The sequence below is a fragment of the Fringilla coelebs genome (genome assembly GCF_963513975.1).
Source record: "Fringilla coelebs genome assembly, chromosome: 13".
Classification (NCBI taxonomy): domain Eukaryota; kingdom Metazoa; phylum Chordata; class Aves; order Passeriformes; family Fringillidae; genus Fringilla; species Fringilla coelebs.
Window position 1 is genome coordinate 2775442 of NC_140039.1, and position 19197 is coordinate 2794638.

General features: G+C 54.1%; 1 protein-coding gene across 1 annotated transcript; it reads right to left on the reverse strand.

Moving 5' to 3' along the window:
• Positions 1 to 2084: 2084 nt before the first annotated feature.
• On the reverse strand, positions 2085 to 11829 carry LOC311158676 (EF-hand and coiled-coil domain-containing protein 1-like; the record flags this gene model as incomplete). Its single annotated transcript, XM_084214247.1, has 6 exons — positions 2085 to 2345; positions 3013 to 3037; positions 3445 to 3562; positions 3666 to 3781; positions 9541 to 9947; positions 11194 to 11829. 6 exons carry the CDS (start codon positions 11827 to 11829, stop codon positions 2085 to 2087), a joined length of 1563 nt encoding a protein of 520 aa, XP_084070373.1.
• Positions 11830 to 19197: the final 7368 nt, after the last annotated feature.

The following is a 19197-nucleotide window of genomic DNA, read 5'->3' on the forward strand; positions in this document are numbered from 1 at the left end:
GAGAAACAGGAGAGGAGCACGGCTTCCAGTTCAGATAAATGCCAGCATTTTGCTGCCCATTCCTTGTTAAGAAATAAAGGAATGTCCTGAAGGTCCCTTCATGTGGGTGCATTATTGGCTGTATCTGTGCTTGTGTTCTGTAGAACACGAGGTAAGTTGTGACAGCTTCTTGCCCCATTTGTCACTGGATAAAACCCAAATACTGCATGGCTCCTTGTCTACTTTCTTCCAAGTCAAGGCAAATTTTGTTCATGATTGAGTGGGACATATTCATCTGTTCACAAGGAAGTTCTTCTTGCCATTCACACGGTGGCAAGGTTGCTCTGTGGATTGGCTCTAATCGGACTGTAATAAAGGCCTACCTCTCACGAGAATGAAAGCTGATGCATTGGGAGGCCAAGTCTGGAGTAATTTGTCCTGGTGTCTGGCACTGTAGAGAGTTGTTCTGGAATTAAATGACATTTGAAGACAGGTGTAGTCTACCATACTTCTAGCATAGTAGAAGTGAAAAAACAGCCTGTGAAACAGGGTTTTACCCTTTCTTCTTCCTCCTCCTCCCAGGAATTTTAATTTCTGCGGTGTAAGCTCTTCATCTTCCTCACAAGCATTGTTTTAATTCAGACAGGTGTGGTGTGAAGCTTGAAGAAATGCTGGTTTATAGCACAAAAACTAATAGTAATCCATTCCCAGGTAAAGCCATGCATTTCCCAAATAACTCTACCTATCCTCAGGGATGTTTCAAAAAGGATCATGGTAGAAGCTGGGAGTGGGGAGAAAGATTGTCATCAAAATTAAAAATACAGCTTGCTGAGATTGTTATATTCCTATACAGAGAGATTAAAAATTGTTCATATATGGAACATTCACTAAGAACTGGTTGACAGATTGACAAAATAATTGCTTGGGGAACAAAAAAACCATAAATGAAAATATGTTTACATGTAGATAATAACTAAATCATCATGCTAAGAAAAAAAACAGACCTGCCAAAACTAAAGCCAGTAAGGCTGCTTCATCTGTCTCAATACAAAAAAAAGACTGAAAAGAATCCGAGATCCTCAAGACCAACACTATATACAGGAACCTCCAGGTATTGGAAAAAAACGAAGGAAACTGTAGTGTGCAATTCACAGAGGTAACCTGGAATTTATTGGTGGATTTGTTGGAAACTTTCTGAGAGCAGGGGGCCAGGGCCAGGGCTGGCAGTGGCTGCTCAGGGATGGCTTTGGCCCCTGTCCCTCTCAGCAGCGCCTGCCCAAGCAGCTGCGCTGCCCCCGGGCTCTCCTCCCGGCCTGCTGGGCTTTGTTGGGTGGCACAGCCGGTGCCCAGGGGCGCCAAGGTGCCTGCAGGGCCCAGCTCTGGGGGAAACGGAGAGCGTCCTGCCCGGATCCACCGTGCTGCCAGCTCAGCAGGGCAGCCCAGCACGGGCTCACACTCCCCATTGCTCCCACAGGTGCAGCCGGCCCCACAGCACGTGTTCCTGATTCCCAGAAGGGAATTGGCTTCTGTCAGGGAACACAACCTGCTGGCTCGAGTTAATGACTAGTGGGGCTTTTCTATGGCATGCAGGTGACGGGGGACCCGTGTAAGGCTGGCAGATGACCGGGGTCCGTCGTGCGGCACACGAGCTGGAGAGGGGGTGTTGTGCCTGTCGGGTGTTGCAGTAAGAGACGCGGGGCTTTGGGTCCTTTGTAAGTGGTGCTTGTGGCTGGGGTTCCTCATGAGGTTCTTAGAGGATTTGGGATCTTTTCTATGGTATACAGGTGACTGGAGACATCTGTAAGGCTGGCAGGGGCTTGACTTCCTTGGGATGAATGTGGCGGTTTAGTGCTTGCCATCATGGCCTGGAGAGGAGCCAAGTTCTTGCTAAGGTGGGCAGGAGGCTGGGCTCTTTTGTGAGGCACACAGGGATATTTTGGGGTCTGTGCATTGGTGTGCATGGATTCCTTCTGAAGCACACAGGGATATTTTGGGATCTGTGCTGTGGGGTGCAGGGATCCCTCATGAGGCACACGGGGATATTCTGGGAACTCTGCTGGGGTTGCAGGGATCCCTCATGAGGCACAAAGGAGTATTGATGGTCTCTAGGGAGGTTTGCAGGAGTCCCTCATGCGGTGTGCTGCGGGGATTTTCAGTCTTTTCAGCGCAGCAAAGGGCCACTGTCGGTCGAGGTTGGGCAGAGTCGGCAGGGAGCTTCCCGCAAAGCCCTGGGCCCGGGCTGCGGGCCCGGCGGGCGGGCAGGGCCCATCCTTGGGGGCCGGGCGGGGCCTCAGGAGCCGCCGCGCCCCTGTCGGGCCAGCTGCGGCCGCGGCGGGGAAGGGCCGCGGGCCCGGGCTGCCATGGGGCTGCCGAGCAGCGCGGCAGGTGCAACAAGGGCCTCGCTACGCCCTGGCCCTGTGCTGCAGCCCAACGCATTTACAGCCGCGGCCGTGCCCTGCGGCACAGGAGGCACCCGGGGCTACAGGGCAGAGGCAAAGCACGGTGGGGAGGAGAAAGAGCAGGGAGGAGATTGCCCTGGAAAGGCAGAGGCGCTCTGGGGCCCGCTCCTGGCCAGGGACCCTGCCCAGAGCCGTCCCCTGCTCGCCGGGGCCGTGAGGGGCAGCTGTGCAGCTGGGCCAAGCTGTGCCAGCAGCTCCAGCCGTGCTGGGGAGCCTTGCCAGCCCTGGGCCCTGCTGTGCAGGAGGGTCCCTGTGTGCCACTGGCAGCTGGGGCCTCAGCCACCTCCTCTCTCCACAGGAGCGCCTCTGCAGCTTCTGGCCAAATAACCCAGGCAGGGAGAACTGGAGCTGTCATCTTGCATCTCCATGCACGAGTCTGTAGTCCCTGCCATGGCTGCAATACCACTTTGTTGGAGGGCACATGCTGCTGCCACAGCCACCCAGAGCAGGACCCTCTGTCCCTAAAGGTGCTGGCCCTGGTGTCCAGCCAGGCCAGGAGGTGCAGCCCTCCGGCCAGGCAAGGGCCTGAGTCCAGCAACATCTTTGGGCTTCAGCCCAGGTGTCTGTGTGCTACCGCCAGCACTGGCACAGGTGCTTGTCTGGGCACAGCCAGGGGTGGGCAGACAGGAGCTGGGCATGGGCCTCCCGAGAAAAAGCGACTCTATTTTGTCTTCATTTTACATTTTTACAAAGCAGAAATTTTTTTAATAATTCAGAAACATTTTTTGTAGAAAAAAATCCCCAAATATTTCATCCCTTTCTCATATTAGTTTAGGATTATTCAAAGTAATTTTAGAATTCTGAAAAATTTAGAACACTTTTACACTTGTAGAATAAAAAGAAAAACTGCATTTAATTGGTAATCTTTCCTCTAAGAAGAACTAAGTCATCACAAGACACCCAGTCTGCTGCAGAGGTTATTTTCCTACGGGAGCTTTGTACCTAGTCACAACAACCAACTTAAAACCTTTTCCCTGATATTTTCTGGGATTTCTGACAAGCTCACGTCTCAGTCTTCAGAGGCAAACTTTGAGCACCGTGGGAATCCCCTGCTGTGCAGGAGGGTCTCTGTGTGCCAGCTGCAACTGGGGCCTCAGCAACCTCCTGTCTCAACAGCCGGCCGTCTGCAGCGGCACAGGAGCGGCCAAACACCTCAGTCTGGGACACCTGTGCCAGAACTTCCCCATCTCCATGCCATGCCCAGGGTTCCTGCCACAGGTGCTTTACCAGCTTGTTGCTGTGCAGATGCTGCCACCACGCAAACAAGGTCCTCCCCCCTGTTGAAGGCACTGGCCCTGCTCTCTGGCCACTCATGAAGGTGGGCAGGGCTTGGCCCAGCTCTTCTGTTACAATAAAGAGATGGAGCTGTCACCCCAGTGTCTGGGTGCTAGCAGCAGCAAAGCCCAGCCAGCACCAGCCCTGGCTGAGCTCCATGCCCAGGAGCAGCCGTGGATGCCCACGGTGTGGGCAGGCAGGAGCCAGGCAGGGGCTGCTGTGACCAGCGGCGCGGCCCCGAGGGCTGGGGGAGCCCATGCTGAGCGTCCCTGGGCTGAGGGCACATTTCCTTCCATGGGATCATCTGGGCCTGCACCTCCTCCAGTGGCATCTCCAGGAAAAGAGAGAAGCCATCAAGAGCATCTTCAGGGACACAGCCTGACCTGCAATGTCAGCAGGCGACAAATGAGGTTTTGCAGAGCAAGGAATCTGAGATACAGGAAAACAATCTGGGCAGTCAATTTGTAGAGATGGGGGTGCACTCTGGGAGTACAGCTAAGGCCATGAGGTCACAGCAGGCTGAGGGGTCACAGCAGGCTGAGGGGTCACAGCAGGCTGAGGGGTTACAGCAGGCTGTGGGGTCACAGCAGGCTGAGGGGTCACAACAGGCTGTGGGGTCACAGCAGGCTGAGGGGTCACAGCAGGCTGAGGTCACAGCAGGCTCTGAGCTCACAGAGGTCCCAGAGCCCCGTGGTTGCACAGCAGAAAAAGGAGCCACCAGTCAGTCCTTGAGCACAACTGTTGCGGCAGCAGCGGCGGTGGCAGCAGCGGTGCTGACGTTGGCACAGCAGTGTCAGGACAGCGGTGGCAGCAAGAGCTGCGCGACTGGCAGAGGGCAAGGCACCATGGCCCTTGCTCTGCGCCTCTTCCTGCTGCTCCTCCTGGCCGTGGCCCTGCCTGCCAGGGCTGCCCAGGCTGCTCCGCTGCCAGCGCGGGGAGCAGGTGAGCCGGCAGCCTGGCTCCCCTGTCCCGGGACAGCGCTCCCTGCTCCCCAGGAAGCGCTGGGGATGGTTTTCCCCAGGCCTTTAGGGAGGGTTTCCTCTGCGGGAGGGAGAGGGCCCCCACGGGCCTGGGGCTGGGCCTTTTTCCTTTCCAGGGATGATTCACAGGGCCAGCAGAGAGGGTGGAGAGATACCAGGAGCCAGCCCAGAGCTCCCGTCTGGCCCCTGTGCAGCTTTGGCCTTGTCCATTCACATCTGGCTCCCACAGCCTTATCCAACCCCTTTTCAGTGCCAGTTTCCCTGAGGCAGAGGGCGTGGAAGCAGCAGTGGGCCTGCGAGGCTGCTGTGGATCCCTTCCTGGTGTGTTGGGCACGGGAGCTGGACAATGTGATGCTCTAGAACCACAGGGCTCCGTGACCCCAGAGCCTTTTCTGACCTCAGAGCCTGCTCTTATCTCTCAATCCTGCTGTGACCTCATGGCCTTGGTGGGGACTGACCTCAGCACTGGAATTTTCCTTCCTGGGGAGGGAGCTTGTTCTGCCTGGCAGTTGTGTCCAAGGGCTGGGCCTGCCCCCCCAAGTCGAGCTCACTGCTCTGTGTTCTGGGCACTGGCACAGGAGATCACATCCAAGGATTCCTGAGCTCCTCAGGCACTGTCAGCTCCAGCCCAAGATGCTGAGGAGTGAGTGATCTCTGGCTGGAGACAAGTGCCACATTCCCTCCTGTCAGCAGCTTCCCAGCTGGAAGTTTGGCACCTTGGGGTGGCCATGGCTAACACAGCCCTTTGGTTTCACAGCCCAGGTGAAGCCTTTACTTCAGCATTTGCTCTTCATGTGCAATTTAAGGCTCTGCTTCCTCTTGTGGTCCTCAAAGGGCACAGTCAGTCAATAAAACAGCAGGGAAAACCACCCAGCCTCTTCAATGCTTTGATATGCCAAAGGAAACCTTGAGGAGCACAGGGTGGGTCTGTGCTGCCTGACCAAGCCAGAGGCCTTCCATGAAGGAGTGGCTGCCTCAGTGCACAAGGGAAGAGCTAGAGATGCCACCAGCCTGGACTTCTGTAATGCCCTGGACACATCAGCCTTGCCCAGCATCCTTGTCCCTCCCTTGGTGAGCTGTGGATCTGATGGAGGCACAGTTTGGAGAATGAGGAATTGCCTGGCAGGTCACAGACAGGGGGTTGTGGTCAATGGCTCAGAGGCCTGATGGATGTCAGTGACCAGTGGTGTCCCTCAGGGTGACAGCGAAACCCCCCTGGACACTGGGAACTCAGTGTCCTGATGGTGCTGCTGGACAGGAGAGCTGGAGGTGCCTCCCTGTGCTGGGTTGTACGATAGGTGTGTATTCTATTTGCCATCTGTTAAGAGGTGGGGCAGGTATCTTCTCTTCATGAGACAGTTTTCTTTATCTCTTCCACAAACCCATCCTCCATCCAGGAGATATTTTCTGTTAATGGGCCAGCGAGTGTCCCTGCATGGCTGATAAAATTCCATCATCCCATCGGAAGAAGCTCCACCCAGGGGAGGAGCCAAGCATTCCTATCCAGACAGAATCTGAGGTTTTGGGACACCACAGCAGCCGTTTTCCTACTGCATTCCCAGAGGAAGACCAGGCCCTTCTAAACCACCACTGGAACTTCAGAGGAAAACTCAAGGCCATGGTTGGAATTTCAGATCAGTGATTGCAAGTAGGTCTCAGATGAAGGTCTAGAAGAGGGATTTGAATAATAAAAGAGCTTTTAAAATCTGAACCTAAAAGAAGAAAGCATTTCCTCGATAAATATGAAACTATAAACAGGAACAGTGTGTAAAGCTCATAGCTTGGACTCATTCTTGAATATGATCCTCTCTGGAAGAAATTGGACTTTAGCTGGAGGAAGCCTGTGGCTCACCAAGCCAGTCAGGGTGAATTCTCAGGAGAGATATCTGCAATTGTCAATGCTTTCTGCAGATCACCCAAATCCCCCCCGTTCTTCTCCAGCCCTACCTTGCAGCATTAGCTCTTGCCAACTCCAGACCCTGCTCACAAACTCTGTGTGGCAGCTGGCAGGGGAGAAAACTGTTCACTGGAAAGGTGACTGAAACACAGGCAGGCTTTAACAGTACAGGTAACAGCATCTGAAACACAGCATTGTCCTAGACTGGGAAGCAATATGTATTCTGTTGACCATCTGTTAAAGGTATGGCAGTTGTTTTCTGTTCATTGGGCCATTTTCTTTATCTCTTCCACAACCAGTCCTCTTTCTGGGGAGACATCTGCTGGAAAGGGGCCAGTGAGTGTCCCTGCATGGCTGATAAGAATTCCATCATCCCATTGTGAGATGCTCTGCCCAGAGGGAGGAGCTAAACATTCCCAACTGGATATAATCTGGGCTCTTGGGACATCAGAACAGCATTTCCACTGGATGCCCAGAGGAACAGCTGCCTCTTCCACTGGATTTTCAGAGAAGACTACACCCTTTTCTACAGGATCCCTGCTCCAACAGAACCCCACCTGACACTCCAGGAGGGCTGCAGCCACAATTCCAATTGGACTGCTATGAGCACCCTGACCAACAGGGTGTCAGGTTGTGTACTGACTCTGTCAGTGTTGTTTTAGTTTACTGCATTGTTTATTTTATCTTTTTATTTTCTTCCCTACTAAAATAACTGTTATTCCTGCTCCCATATCTTTGCCTGAGAGCCCCCCTTAATTTCAAATTTATCATAATTTGGAGGGAGGGGGTTTACAGTTTCAGGTTCAAGGGAGGCTCCTGCCTTCCTTAGAAGAGACCTGTCTTTCCAAACCAAGACAAACCTGACTTAACCAACAGGGCAATGACACTCTTGCCAAGTGACAGAACCCTGTGGATTCCCAGCTGTCCCTCCCTCTCCATGCCTCAGCCAACCCATCTCTTCCCCTCACCAAGCACTCCCAGCAGCTCACCCGAGCCACACCCATGGATGAGGGCTCCTGCACATCAGAAGGTGATTCTCTCGGAGCAGGAGGCCTCTGGGCTGCCTGAGCACCGGTGGGAGCAAGCAGAGGGAGTGGGACAAGCTGGGACAGCCAAGGCTGTGTGGGGCAGAGCTGCTGCTGAACACTTTCCCCACCCTAACACACAGCCCTGCACTGCTTATTCACCATTTTGTGCCAGTTTGGGCACCTCTTGTGCCACTCTGGGAACATGTGGAGCGATGGGATTCCATGTGTTACGGAATATGAGCACAGGCATGCAAGTCCCAATTATCATTATGCATCTCTGAGTTACACTGTTTGCACCAAGAGCTGTTTCACTGGACGGGGAGCTGCAGGTGCTTTGTGGCCAACAGAGAATCTCAAGGGGTGGAAGCTGGCCTGGGCCTCTGCTAAAGTGCCACAGGGCTAAAAAAGGGGTGTAGTTCCCAAATGGTCAGTCCAGCACCATTCCTGAGCTTGACACTCACTTTAAATTAGCATGCAATTTAAAAGTAGGTATTACAAATGAAGGTTGTCTTACAAGAAACATGTCATTTACATTTCTAAATTTGCACTCTTTGTTTTGATGTAACCCATGAAGTTCCTGCACTGCAAGGCCAGGGGATGTTGTTCATTGCCTTTAACCTGTTTCAAGGTGATCTTTTTTTATCCTTCATCGTACTTTGGAAAAGCAATTCCACAGGACAAGAACCCATCTTAGATCTTTGGTGCTCATGCCAAGGAGAAGGTGACAGCCCTGACAAGCTGTGTGATCCCTTTTAGCACCAGGACTTGTGTCACTCCTCCAGAGACCCCTGACAGTCACCTTGAATGTTACGTGCCCTCGCAGTGGTTTTTAAATCCTATGAACGTTTAAAGAAATGCTTCTATTTTCTTTGATCTTCTGCAACCATGCATGTATTAACATACAAATGCTGGCAGAAAGACACTGGACAAAATGGTTATTTTTAGAATTTCCTCACTTCATAAAACAGTACAATAGCAAGGATGCCACAAATAACTCACTATGAATTCTTCTTGTAAGCAAACAGAGGAAGTGTGAGTTTAGGAAGAGGCAAGGACTTCAGAAGATGCAATTTATTAAAATACTAGATTTAGTAGTGTAAGTAAAAATATGTCTAGAAATACTGGTTTTGCTTTGGGTCAGTGAAAATATAAACTAGATTTTATTGCATAGGTCAGTCTGAAACTTGGGCAGAGATGACTAACACTTAATAACCACCGGTGAGTGCAAGTTTGGTCTGAGATTAAAAGCAACAAAAGCAGTGAACTATTAAATTTGTGACCACCTTTCTAACTTCTGGAAGGATTTGTTAATGCCACTACAAAAGTGGGGTTCAGTTGGCTAGTGTTTTTTGTTGAGATTCCCACTCTACTCTTTTGTGGGTTTAGGAACGTTTCAGCTTCTCTCCTCTATTGCCTGTTCTCTCAGTGAAGAAGCAATGAAGTCACAGCAAGTTTCAAACCACAGGCCAGACGTTGTCCTTGTGTGCTTTTCCCCAGTTCTGAGGACAAGCTGAAGAGCTTGAATATGAAATGGAGAGTCAGCCATCTGATTACAGCTGGCTTGGGACGGGACCTACGGACCAGGAAAGGCAGCGAAAGAAGTGTGTTGGCAATGGTTTCTGAAGGAGTGTCAGCAGTTTGTGTTGGGGCTTTCCTGAAGCATTACCATGCTGAGTCCTGTTGTTGTGTGTCTGAGGAGTGACTTCAGCTCTCTGTAGATCAGCATCCTGACTTTGGCCTGGAAGACTCCTAGATCTCCTAAAGACCCGACCAAGAAAATGGATGAGCAGCTTCTAATTTCCCTCTGGCCAGATTTTACAAGGTGTTTTGGAGATATCTAATAAGCCCCAGCCAGAGATTCTCAAACTCACTTGTGCCCCAACACTGATTTTATAGGCACTTTTTGTCAGACTCCAACCTACCTGTCGTGCTGCAGTTGTGATTCCAGCTGCTGGATGTGTATTTGCAGATGTGGCACCTCCTTAGCTCTCACTTCCAGCTCCTTCACTTTGCCAAGACTGTTCAGGACAGCGTGTCTGGCCTCTTCCACTTTCCTCCTCATCTCTGCCTGCTCCCTCTTCAGGTGACGGTTGCAATCTTCCAGGCTGACCAGAGCTTCCTGAGAGCTCTTCAGCTCCTTCTCCAGCTCCTGACTGAACCTGATGGCTTCTTCAATCTGCCCATCCCTGGAGCTCCGCATGAGCTCCATTTCCTCCAGGACACTCTGGAGGCACTTGGTCTGGGAGTGCTTCTGTGTTAATGGTGTCTTCCTCCCTATGAAGCAGGATCCTCCTTCTGCATGGCTGGCATGGCTCTTCCGCAGTCCCACCTGCAATGACCAGGAGCACAAAGCAGGGAGAAATTGATGGGTTTTAATGAAGACTGGAAGGGGCTGGATTGTGCTTTGTTGGTTTGGTTTTTTTTTGTTTCAGTCACATAGAGTTGATCAGCAACTAACTTTGCCAAATACAGAGACAAGGAAACAATCTCTGGAAAGTAGTTTTTAATACCTAGCTATGCAATTAATTTTCAAACTACACATTACCATGTTATTGCACAAGTTTTGGAGTAGTTTTCATGTCATTACTATGGTCTGTACTCAGGAGTCAGGCAGTCTGCTGAAAAAGATATTTCCAATGAAGTTGTGTTCAGAAGAAGAGAGCAGAGAGCAGCTGGGGGTGTTCTGGAGCTCTCCTCTTTGTCGTTTCCATTCTTCCTGGGACCTCTGACTGGTGACTTTGTGTTTGCTGCTGATTTCCTTTCCCTTTTCCAGAGGAAAATGGTAAAAGTGTCTCTGACCTGCCTTGCTGGACATTGTGAAGACAGCAGTCATCTACTGCAAGTGGAAGTGTCCCAGGTGGAGCAGAGTTCTGTGAGTGCTGTGTTAGTATCAAATCCCACCTGGTGAGACCTGCCACAACAATGGGTCCATGCTGCCCTTCCCTGCTCTGCCTGTTCCATGCTATTTCATGCCAGAGGAATTTAACTGCTGTTAAGTGTGTGTACAGCAGAACCAGCCCTGGAATTAATGGGGCTGTGCACAGGAGCCCCAGACTATTCATCAGCCTGCCTGCAGAGCTGGCTCCAACTCTGAACTCTTGTGACCGCACTCTAAGGAAAACATCCTTCTAATGTTCCTTACAGGAACTTCTCACTGAGACACTGCTTGTGCTTGTGCAGGCAGAACTCTAAAAGTTCTTTCTCACTTCAAGAAAAACCCTGCACTGGTGTACATCCAGCACATGGTATCAGCACATCCTGACTGCACGTGCAGTAGAAGCAGCAGCAGCATTGTACACCTGGGTTTGTTAAGCTGAACTGCCCTACGCTTTTAACAGAGTGCTCACCACAACTATATTGATGGTACACCGGTGCCATACATTCCTGCTTAAAGCCTCCCTGTAACTAAACTTTGCTAAAAAGTTAATGCCGAGGATGAACGAGCAACTTCGGTCTCAGTCTGGCAGTGGAGGGGTTATAAACACTGATTCTGCGAGTGCAGCATCTCTCCTGAAGCACTCGGGGCCAGCCGAGCCGCCCCCGGGAGGCCGGTGCAGAAGCCGGCCCGGACTCACCTGCAGCGCCAGGCACCGCGCATCGCTGCTCTGCAGGGCGGCGCGCATGTCCTCCACCAGCTCCCGCAGGCTGCCGTTCTCCTCCTCCAGCTTGGCGATGCGGTCCTCGGCCTGCTCCAGCGCCACGGTCTCCTCGTAGCACTCCCGGGAGCAGGGCCCCGGCGGCCGCCGCTCGGCGCTGCCCGCGGCTCCGCGGCCGGCGGGCTCGGTGCGGCGGCGGCGGCGGGGGCTGCGCAGGCGGATCTGGGTCTCGATGTGCTCGCTCTCCCGGCCCAGCGGCAGCCGCGGCCCCGCGCGGGTGCTGAAGTGGCCGCAGAGCCGCGCGTGGAACTGGCGGAAGGTGAGCTCGGCCGAGAGCCCGTCCCACAGCCCCGCGCACTCCTCGGGCTCCGCCGCCTCCTCCAGCCCCAGCACCTGGCACAGCGTGCGGAAGTCCTCGCCGGGGATGCGGCCCGAACCGGCGCAGTCCAAGTGGTGGAAGATCTCCTGCAGGTACTGGTCCAGGCCGGTGGCCAGCACGACGATCTCGTTCTCCACGCCGCGGTCCAGCCCGTAGTGGTAGGCGAGGGCGCTGACCAGCCACTGCGTGCGCCGGGCCGGCCGCCCGCAGGGGTCCCAGCCCTCAGGCGGCTCCATCGCGCCCGCCCGGCCCGCGGCGCTGCCCGAGCATCCTGAGCTCCCGCCCGGCCGAGCGCTCGGCCCCGGCCCGCGGCGGGGCGGGACGGGCGGGGCGGGGCCGCCGCCGCTCCAGCGCCGCTCGCCGAGCGCCCGGCTCGCCCCGCAGCGGAGCCGCGTCCGCCTTTGTCCGGCACGAAAGGGGATTCCGGCAAAGCGGCCGGCTGCCACCCTGCTCCGTTTGGCTGCCAAGCCTGCGCCCCAAGTGTCTTTCTCAATTTCTTAACTCATTTCTCCCTTCTGGTTTCTCTTTAACACAAGCAACACAATAGCATCGCACAATCCACTTTGACAAGTAAGGCTTGTGAACGAGTGAGTGCTTCCACTAAATTAAAATCCCAATGTGCATGAAAGCCGACCTTCTGTTCGCTCAGACCTGCTCACCTCTGTAGATGAGGTGACTTTATGGTGTTGCTGGGTGGGTTTGAAGAGGTCTGGGACAGAGGTGAGCAAGCGTTAAACCAAACGAGCTGCCCGAAGCAGTGACTTTAGTCTCTCTTTGGCTGCGGAGTAGGACCGCAGGCAGCAGCACCAGCAGGGCTCCTCCACCAGCAGGGACATGCCAGGAGCCAGGAGGGGACCGTGGCACCAGCCGTGCCCAAGGGCTGAACAGGGTGGCAATGTCAGGTGCTGCTAACAGGCTGCATTAAGAGCCCAGGCAAGGCGTGGTGAACAGCAACCAGTTTGGGAGCCATGCAAGGAGTCCTGCCAAGAGCAAATCGTTCTAATGTTCTCTCTAGGACAAAAAAGAGGCAAACCAATCTGGCTGATAGGTCAGGAAAGAGAATTCAACCTCATTTAAAGCGCTGCTCAATTCAGGGTTGGCTTTCTTCTGAGTGAACTGATGCTAAGAAATATTTGCTCACATATGGTGGGGTTTCTCTGCAAACAGGCTTTGATGAGAAATTTCTGACCACATTTGCTTTTGCTCTTTAAGATAAGTCAAGAACCTGAGTAGCTTTGTTGAGGAATAGAGAATTGTTTGTAGCTCAGGAGGAGCATGACACACTTTCAGAGGAGTCTGTGAGGAAAAGTCCCCTCAGCCACTGCCAGGGCTGTCTGCCTCCTCTGCAGGCTCAGTATTCTGGGAGTTCAAAGAGCCTCAGCTGCCACTGTGTCTTCCTCTGAATATTTCTTGTTGTGCAGTACACAGGGAGAATATTTTGTGCTAGATTCTCCTCTGGGCTTTGAGGTAAATCTCAGCAATTCTGGTGATTTTTATGTCCAGATGAACTTTTTATAGATAGCAATGAAAAGGGAAGAAGAAGTACCATAGAAAATTAATTGCTCAAAATGTGAGCGGCCTAACCACACAAAAAATGAAATTTAAACCGAAGAATTTTTTTTTATTTTTTTTTCCTTCAGGTAAGGTAAAACATGCAGAGCTAGAAAAGTCTTTAAGGGATGCGACCAGCTCCAAGCTGTATGAAAATCAAAGTGGTAAAGGATGAGAAAGGGCATGGGAAAATCTTCAGCCCTTCTTGTTGAAGGTCGAAGAGTATGAAAACTGAGTCTGGCTGTTGCCCATAGGTAACATGTGCTGTTTGTAGAGGAGAGCAGGTGCCCCCAGCTGTTGGTGGCCCAAGCCCTGCGTGGCTGGCCAGTTGCAGTCCTAGCTGGACCAGGGTGGTGAGCTCGGGAGGGGAGGAGGTGGGGGGATCTCAGGAGGCTTCCGCTTCAGGGCCGGGCTGGGGGGCCGTGGGGGAGGCACGGAGGGCTGGTGCTCTGCTTTCTTGGGCAGCTGCTGCTGCCGAGGCCACGTGTGAGAGCTGTCAAAACCGAGGGTCTCTGGGCTCTCTGGGGGAGAGGGAGAGGCACGCCTTCTCGGCCGGGATGCTGGAGCAGCGGCAGCGCGACTGTGGAGAGAGGAGGTGGCTGAGGCCCCAGCTGCCAGTGACACACAGGGACCCTCCTGCACAGCAGGGCCCAGGGCTGGCAAGGCTCCCCAGCACGGCTGGAGCTGCTGGCACAGCTTGGCCCAGCTGCACAGCTGCCCCTCACGGCCCCGGCGAGCAGGGGACGGCTCTGGGCAGGGTCCCTGGCCAGGAGCGGGCCCCAGAGCGCCTCTGCCTTTCCAGGGCAATCTCCTTCCTGCTCTTTCTCCTCCCCACCGTGCTTTGCCTCTGCCCTGTGCCCCTGGGGCTGCTCTGGGCCACGCAGCCTCAGTGGGAGCCAGCCCTGGCTGCAGCCCCAGCCGGCCCCCCAGGACAAGGCCCAGTAATTCAGAGGCCAACGTAAGCACTGGGCAGCAACAGAACCCTCAGCAGAGTCATTTGGACAACCATGGACTGGCCACAGTTCCACTGCAGCCTCCCTGGGAATGTTCCCTGACTATGAGCAGCCTTTAAAGAAGCTGGAGATCAGCAACAACTTACCGTTTCTTTTCCTTCCACCACCGGAAGCCAACATAACACAGCACCATGGAAAGTGGCACAGTGAACAGTGTGACTACTGTGCCTATCATACAGGACCTGCGCACATCCTGGGGGCAGAAAAGTCTTGGGGTATTCCGTGGATTCTGGGCGTTGGTGTCTGACTTGTCAAGCACTTCTGTGGGAGCAATGGGGAGCGTGAGCCCGTGCTGGGCTGCCCTGCTGAGCTGGCAGCACGGTGGATCCGGGCAGGACGCTCTGCGTTTCCCCCAGAGCTGGGCCCTGCAGGCACCTTGCCGCCCCTGGGCACCGGCTGTGCCACCCAACAAAGCCCAGCAGGCCGGGAGGAGAGCCCGGGGGCAGCGCAGCTGCTTGGGCAGGCACTGCTTCGAGGGACAGGGGCCAAAGCCATCCCTGAGCAGCCACTGCCAGCCCTGGCCCTCCCTGCCCCGGGACAGCTCCCCCAGCCCCAGGGCACAGAGTCAGGCCCTGTCAGGACCCAGTGCAGCCCCTGCCCAGTTGGGAGCCAGCGCTGGCTCTGGCCCTGGGCTCGCGGCAGGGCTCCCGCTCGGGGCTGCTCCTGTGCCTTGGGCCTCTGGGCTCTCAGCGCCAGCTCTTCAGTAGCTGCAGCGGGAGGGACGTTGGTGCACAAGCCCCGTTTCCCCGGGGCTGTGAACGAGCTCCAGAGGCCTCCAAGCCTCCAGAGGCGCCTCCAGCTTTGGCTGCTGCCGGGCTGTGCAAGGGCAGGCCCTGGGGGAAGAGCTGCTGCCACCCAGCCCCACCGAGGGCTGAGCCTGGCACAGCAATTACCTCCGGTGCCTTTGCCCGTGTCTGGTGCCTCCAGCTTTCCTGCAGCAGGGGCTGGCACAGAGCCATTGCTTCCTATAGGATATGGTGCCTTCTGCACGGACTTTTGCTCCATCGCTTGAGAAACGAAAAAGGACAGCTGGATGAGATGGAATGATTCAGCATTCTGGGAGGTGGCATTTTCTGGAAACAATACTTGTCAAAGTCATAGATAAGGATCAGGAAAATGGCCAGGTTATTGGGGCTGGGCCAGGGACATCCCTCACCAAATCAGCCCCCCCGATCTGCCTGGAGAGTGGGAAATTGCAGGGGACCTCAGGGTTTGCATGGCCCCTGGTGCAGTTTGGGCCCCGCCCAGGTAAGCTGATGGCAAATGCCTTCCAGCAGAGGCTGGGGAGAAGCTGCAGCCAGGCCAGGCTGGGGAACAGCCCTGCAGGGCGTGGAAGCAGCAGCGGGGCAGCGAGGCTGCCATGGATCCCTTCCCGCTGTGCCGGGCACGGCGTGTGCAGATGTGCAGCCAAAGCCCCCGGCTGCTGAGCCCCAGGGAAGGCTGAGGGAATGCACCCACCACGGTGCCTCTCCAGGTCATTAAGCATCTGGTCCAGATGTTTGGCTGCCTCTAGAGATTTACTGGCTCCTGTGTCTTGGTTCTCGCCTGTTAGGGGACCTTAAAATAAAGTAGTTCCGCTTCATGTGCATGGATCCCACAGAACCAGGGCTCAGGCTGTGGGGACAGCAGGGGCACACTACTTACCCCAGCCATCAGAGCTGGGCTTGAGAGCATTAAGAAGCAAGGAAGCTGGGAATGTCCTCCCTGCAGACACACCTGTAACTCAACAGCCACAGAGGCTTCTGTCACCTGGTTCCTGCCAGGTTGTCACTGATTGTACTCGGAGGGGAATTTGAGAATTTAGAAGCAGATGCTCCCAAGGGTTCCAAGTCCTCTTCCATCCCACTTCCCTGAAAAGCCTTCCCAGCACTGACATCTAGAAGGCAGTACAGATCAGATGTGTTGCCATGGTGTGCAAGGGGCTCCTTTTGCCTTTAGGAATTGTGCAAAACAAGGAAGGGAAATGCACACACCACAGCATCTCTCCAGTGCAGGAGCAGGGCCAGGTGGACAACGTGCCTGTAGAGGCCCCACACTGGGATGGAAGGAGCCCGTTGCAGGGCAGTTGGGGCAGAAAGGACTCCCTGGAGCTGCCAGCAGCTCTAAACCCAGCCCCAGGCAGGGCCAGGGCTTGGCAGTGGCAGCAGGAGCAGCTCAGGCTCCTTGGGGCTGGCACAGGAGCTGTGAAAGGCTCAGCCCCGGGGCACAGCCCTGGGCCTGGCCCCTTCCCTCTCTGCTCTTCTCCATGGCTGCACAGAGCACATGGAAGGACACACTGGCATTGCACACAGGAGGAAATGGACAGCTAAATGCTCCTTCCTCCTACTGACAGCCATCCTGTGGGATCACTCAGGGCTCCAGAAGGGAGCAGGGCAAGATGTCCAGATTCCTTCAAACCTGAGCTTATGTTAAGGGAAAAGGCATATGAGTGAGTTCTTGCAACATGGACAGTGATCATTTTGTCAGGGAAGGCACACAGAGAACTTGCCTCCACCATGCTCTAGAATCTTCAAACTGTCATTCACCACCTTTTCCATATAAGCCATGTCATGATCCCAATCTAGAAGAGAGCAAAGACCAGATGCATTTCCATGGTGTGCTGGGATCCCCCTCTGCCTTAGGGAAATGGGCACTGCAAGGGGGTCAGATAGGGCCGTGGCAGCCAAATGGGAATGGACAAGGCCAAAGCTTGACACGGGCCATGGGGGAGCTCTGGGCTGGCTCCTGGTCACTCTCCACCCTCTTTGCAGGCCTGGTGACACATCCCTGGAGAGGAAACAGGGGCTGCAGAGGGGCCCATGGGGCTCTCTCCCTCCCGCAGAGGAAACCCTCCCTAAAGGCCTGGGGAAAACCATGCCCAGCGCTTCCCGGGGAGCAGGGAGCGCTGTCCCGGGACAGGGGAGCCAGGCTGCCGGCTCACCTGCTGCCCGCGCTGGCAGCGGAGCAGCCTGGGCAGCCCTGGCAGGCAGGGCCACGGCCAGGAGGAGCAGCAGGAAGAGGCGCAGAGCAAGGGCCATGGTGCCTTGCCCTCTGCCAGTCGTGCAGCTCTTGCTGCCACCGCTGTCCTGACACCGCTGTGCCAACGTCAGCACCGCTGCTGCCACCGCCACTGCTGCCGCAACAGTTGTGCTCAAGGACAACTGGTGGCTCCTTGTGCTGCTGTGCGACCACGGGGCTCTGGCACCTCTGTGAGCTCAGAGCCTGCTGTGACCTCATGGCCAGGGTGGAGTTGTGTGGGGACTGGGATCGTCCTTCTTCGGCAGAGAGCTCATCCTGCCCAGCTGCTCTGTCCAAGGGTTGTGACACAGTCCCAGCCCAGCTGATCTCACAGGCTGGGCCATGAAGGGATGGAGAGCAGCCCTGCCAAGAAGGACTTGGCGGTGCTGCTAGATGAGGGGCTGGACATGAGCCAGCCATGTGCATCCAAAGGAGAGTGCCCAGCAGCTTAAGGGAGGTGATTCCAACCCCTCTGCTCTGGTGAGACCACCAGGAGTACTGTAGAAGAGGTTTTACAGGGATTTCTTTGAGCCATTGAAAAGTCTGATCAGAGCATCCATGTTTTGCCCCTGAAAGAATTTCCTACTAAGGTTGTTGACATAGAAACCAAGAAAGAAAGAAGGATGAATAAGAGAAACGTGCCACTGCGTATTCCTAGGAGCACTTTGCTTGTCTCTCGTGATCAATGAGCAAAGTGTAGTTATGAGCTTTGTAAGAATGTAGAACAAGCACGCATGCTAGAATAAAAACAGGGTTTGAAGCCTTCTGGAAACGCAGTGTGTTTCTTTGTATTGTCTCCGTCTCTACCACGACAGAGTACTGCATCCAGCTCTGGGCTCCCCACGCAGGAAGGACATGGCCCTCTTGGATCTAGTCCAGAGGAGGGAGAAGTGCTCGGAGGGCTGGAGCCCTTCTGCTTTGGAGACTGGCTGGGAGAGCTGGCAGTGTTCAGCCTGGAAGACTCCAGGGACACCTGATTGCTTCCTTTCAGGACCTTAAGGGGGCTTGTAAAAGAGATGGGACAGAATTTTTAGTAGAGCCTTTTCTGCCAGACCAAGGGGAATGGTTTTAATCTAAAAGAGGGTCGATTCAGACCACACAAAAGAAACCCATTTTTTGCACTGGAGGTTTGGAAACCCTGGAACAGGTTGCCCAGCGAGGTGGACATCCATCCCTGCAGACATTCAAGCTCATGCTCTGAGCAAGCTGACCTAGATAAAGGTGTCCCTGCTCACTGCAGGGACTGCATCGGACTAGATGGCCTTTAAATGTCCCTTCCAAGCCAAGCCAGTCTTTGCTCCTGTGCACCATCAAAGCAGTGCTGGATTAGTGCTGGGGTGATTTTGTGGCTCCTGTATTTTGGTACTTGTGTCATTTAGCAATTGGCCATGACAGGATTCCTGGGCTGGGTAGTGAAATCTGCAAATAACACACAGTATGCTCAAGGAGAAACAGGAGAGGAGCATGGCTTCCAGTTCAGATAAATGCCAGCATTTTGCTGCCCGTTCCTTGTTAAGAAATAAAGGAATGTCCTGAAGGTCCCTTCATGTGGGTGCATTATTGGCTGTATCTGTGCTTGTGTTCTGTAAAACACGAGGTAAGTTGTGACAGCTTCTTGCCCCATTTGTCACTGGATAAAACCCAAATACTGCATGGCTCCTTGTCTACTTTCTTCCAAGTCAAGGCAAATTTTGTTCATGATTGGGTGGGACATATTCATCTGTTCACAAGGAAATTCTTCTTGCCATTCACACGGTGGCAAGATTGCTCTGTGGATTTGCTCTCATCAGACTGTAATGAAGGCCTACCTCTCACGAGAATGAAAGCTGATGCATTGGGAGGCCAAGTCTGGAGTAATTTGTCCTGGTGTCTGGCACTGTAGAGAGTTGTTCTGGAATTAAATGACGCTTGAAGACAGGTGTAGTCTACCATACTTCTAGCATACTAGAAGTGAAAAAACGGCCTTTGAAACAGGATTTTGTTTTTTCTTCCTCCTTCCTGGAATTTTAATCTCTGAGGTGTAAGCTCTTCAGCTTCCTCACA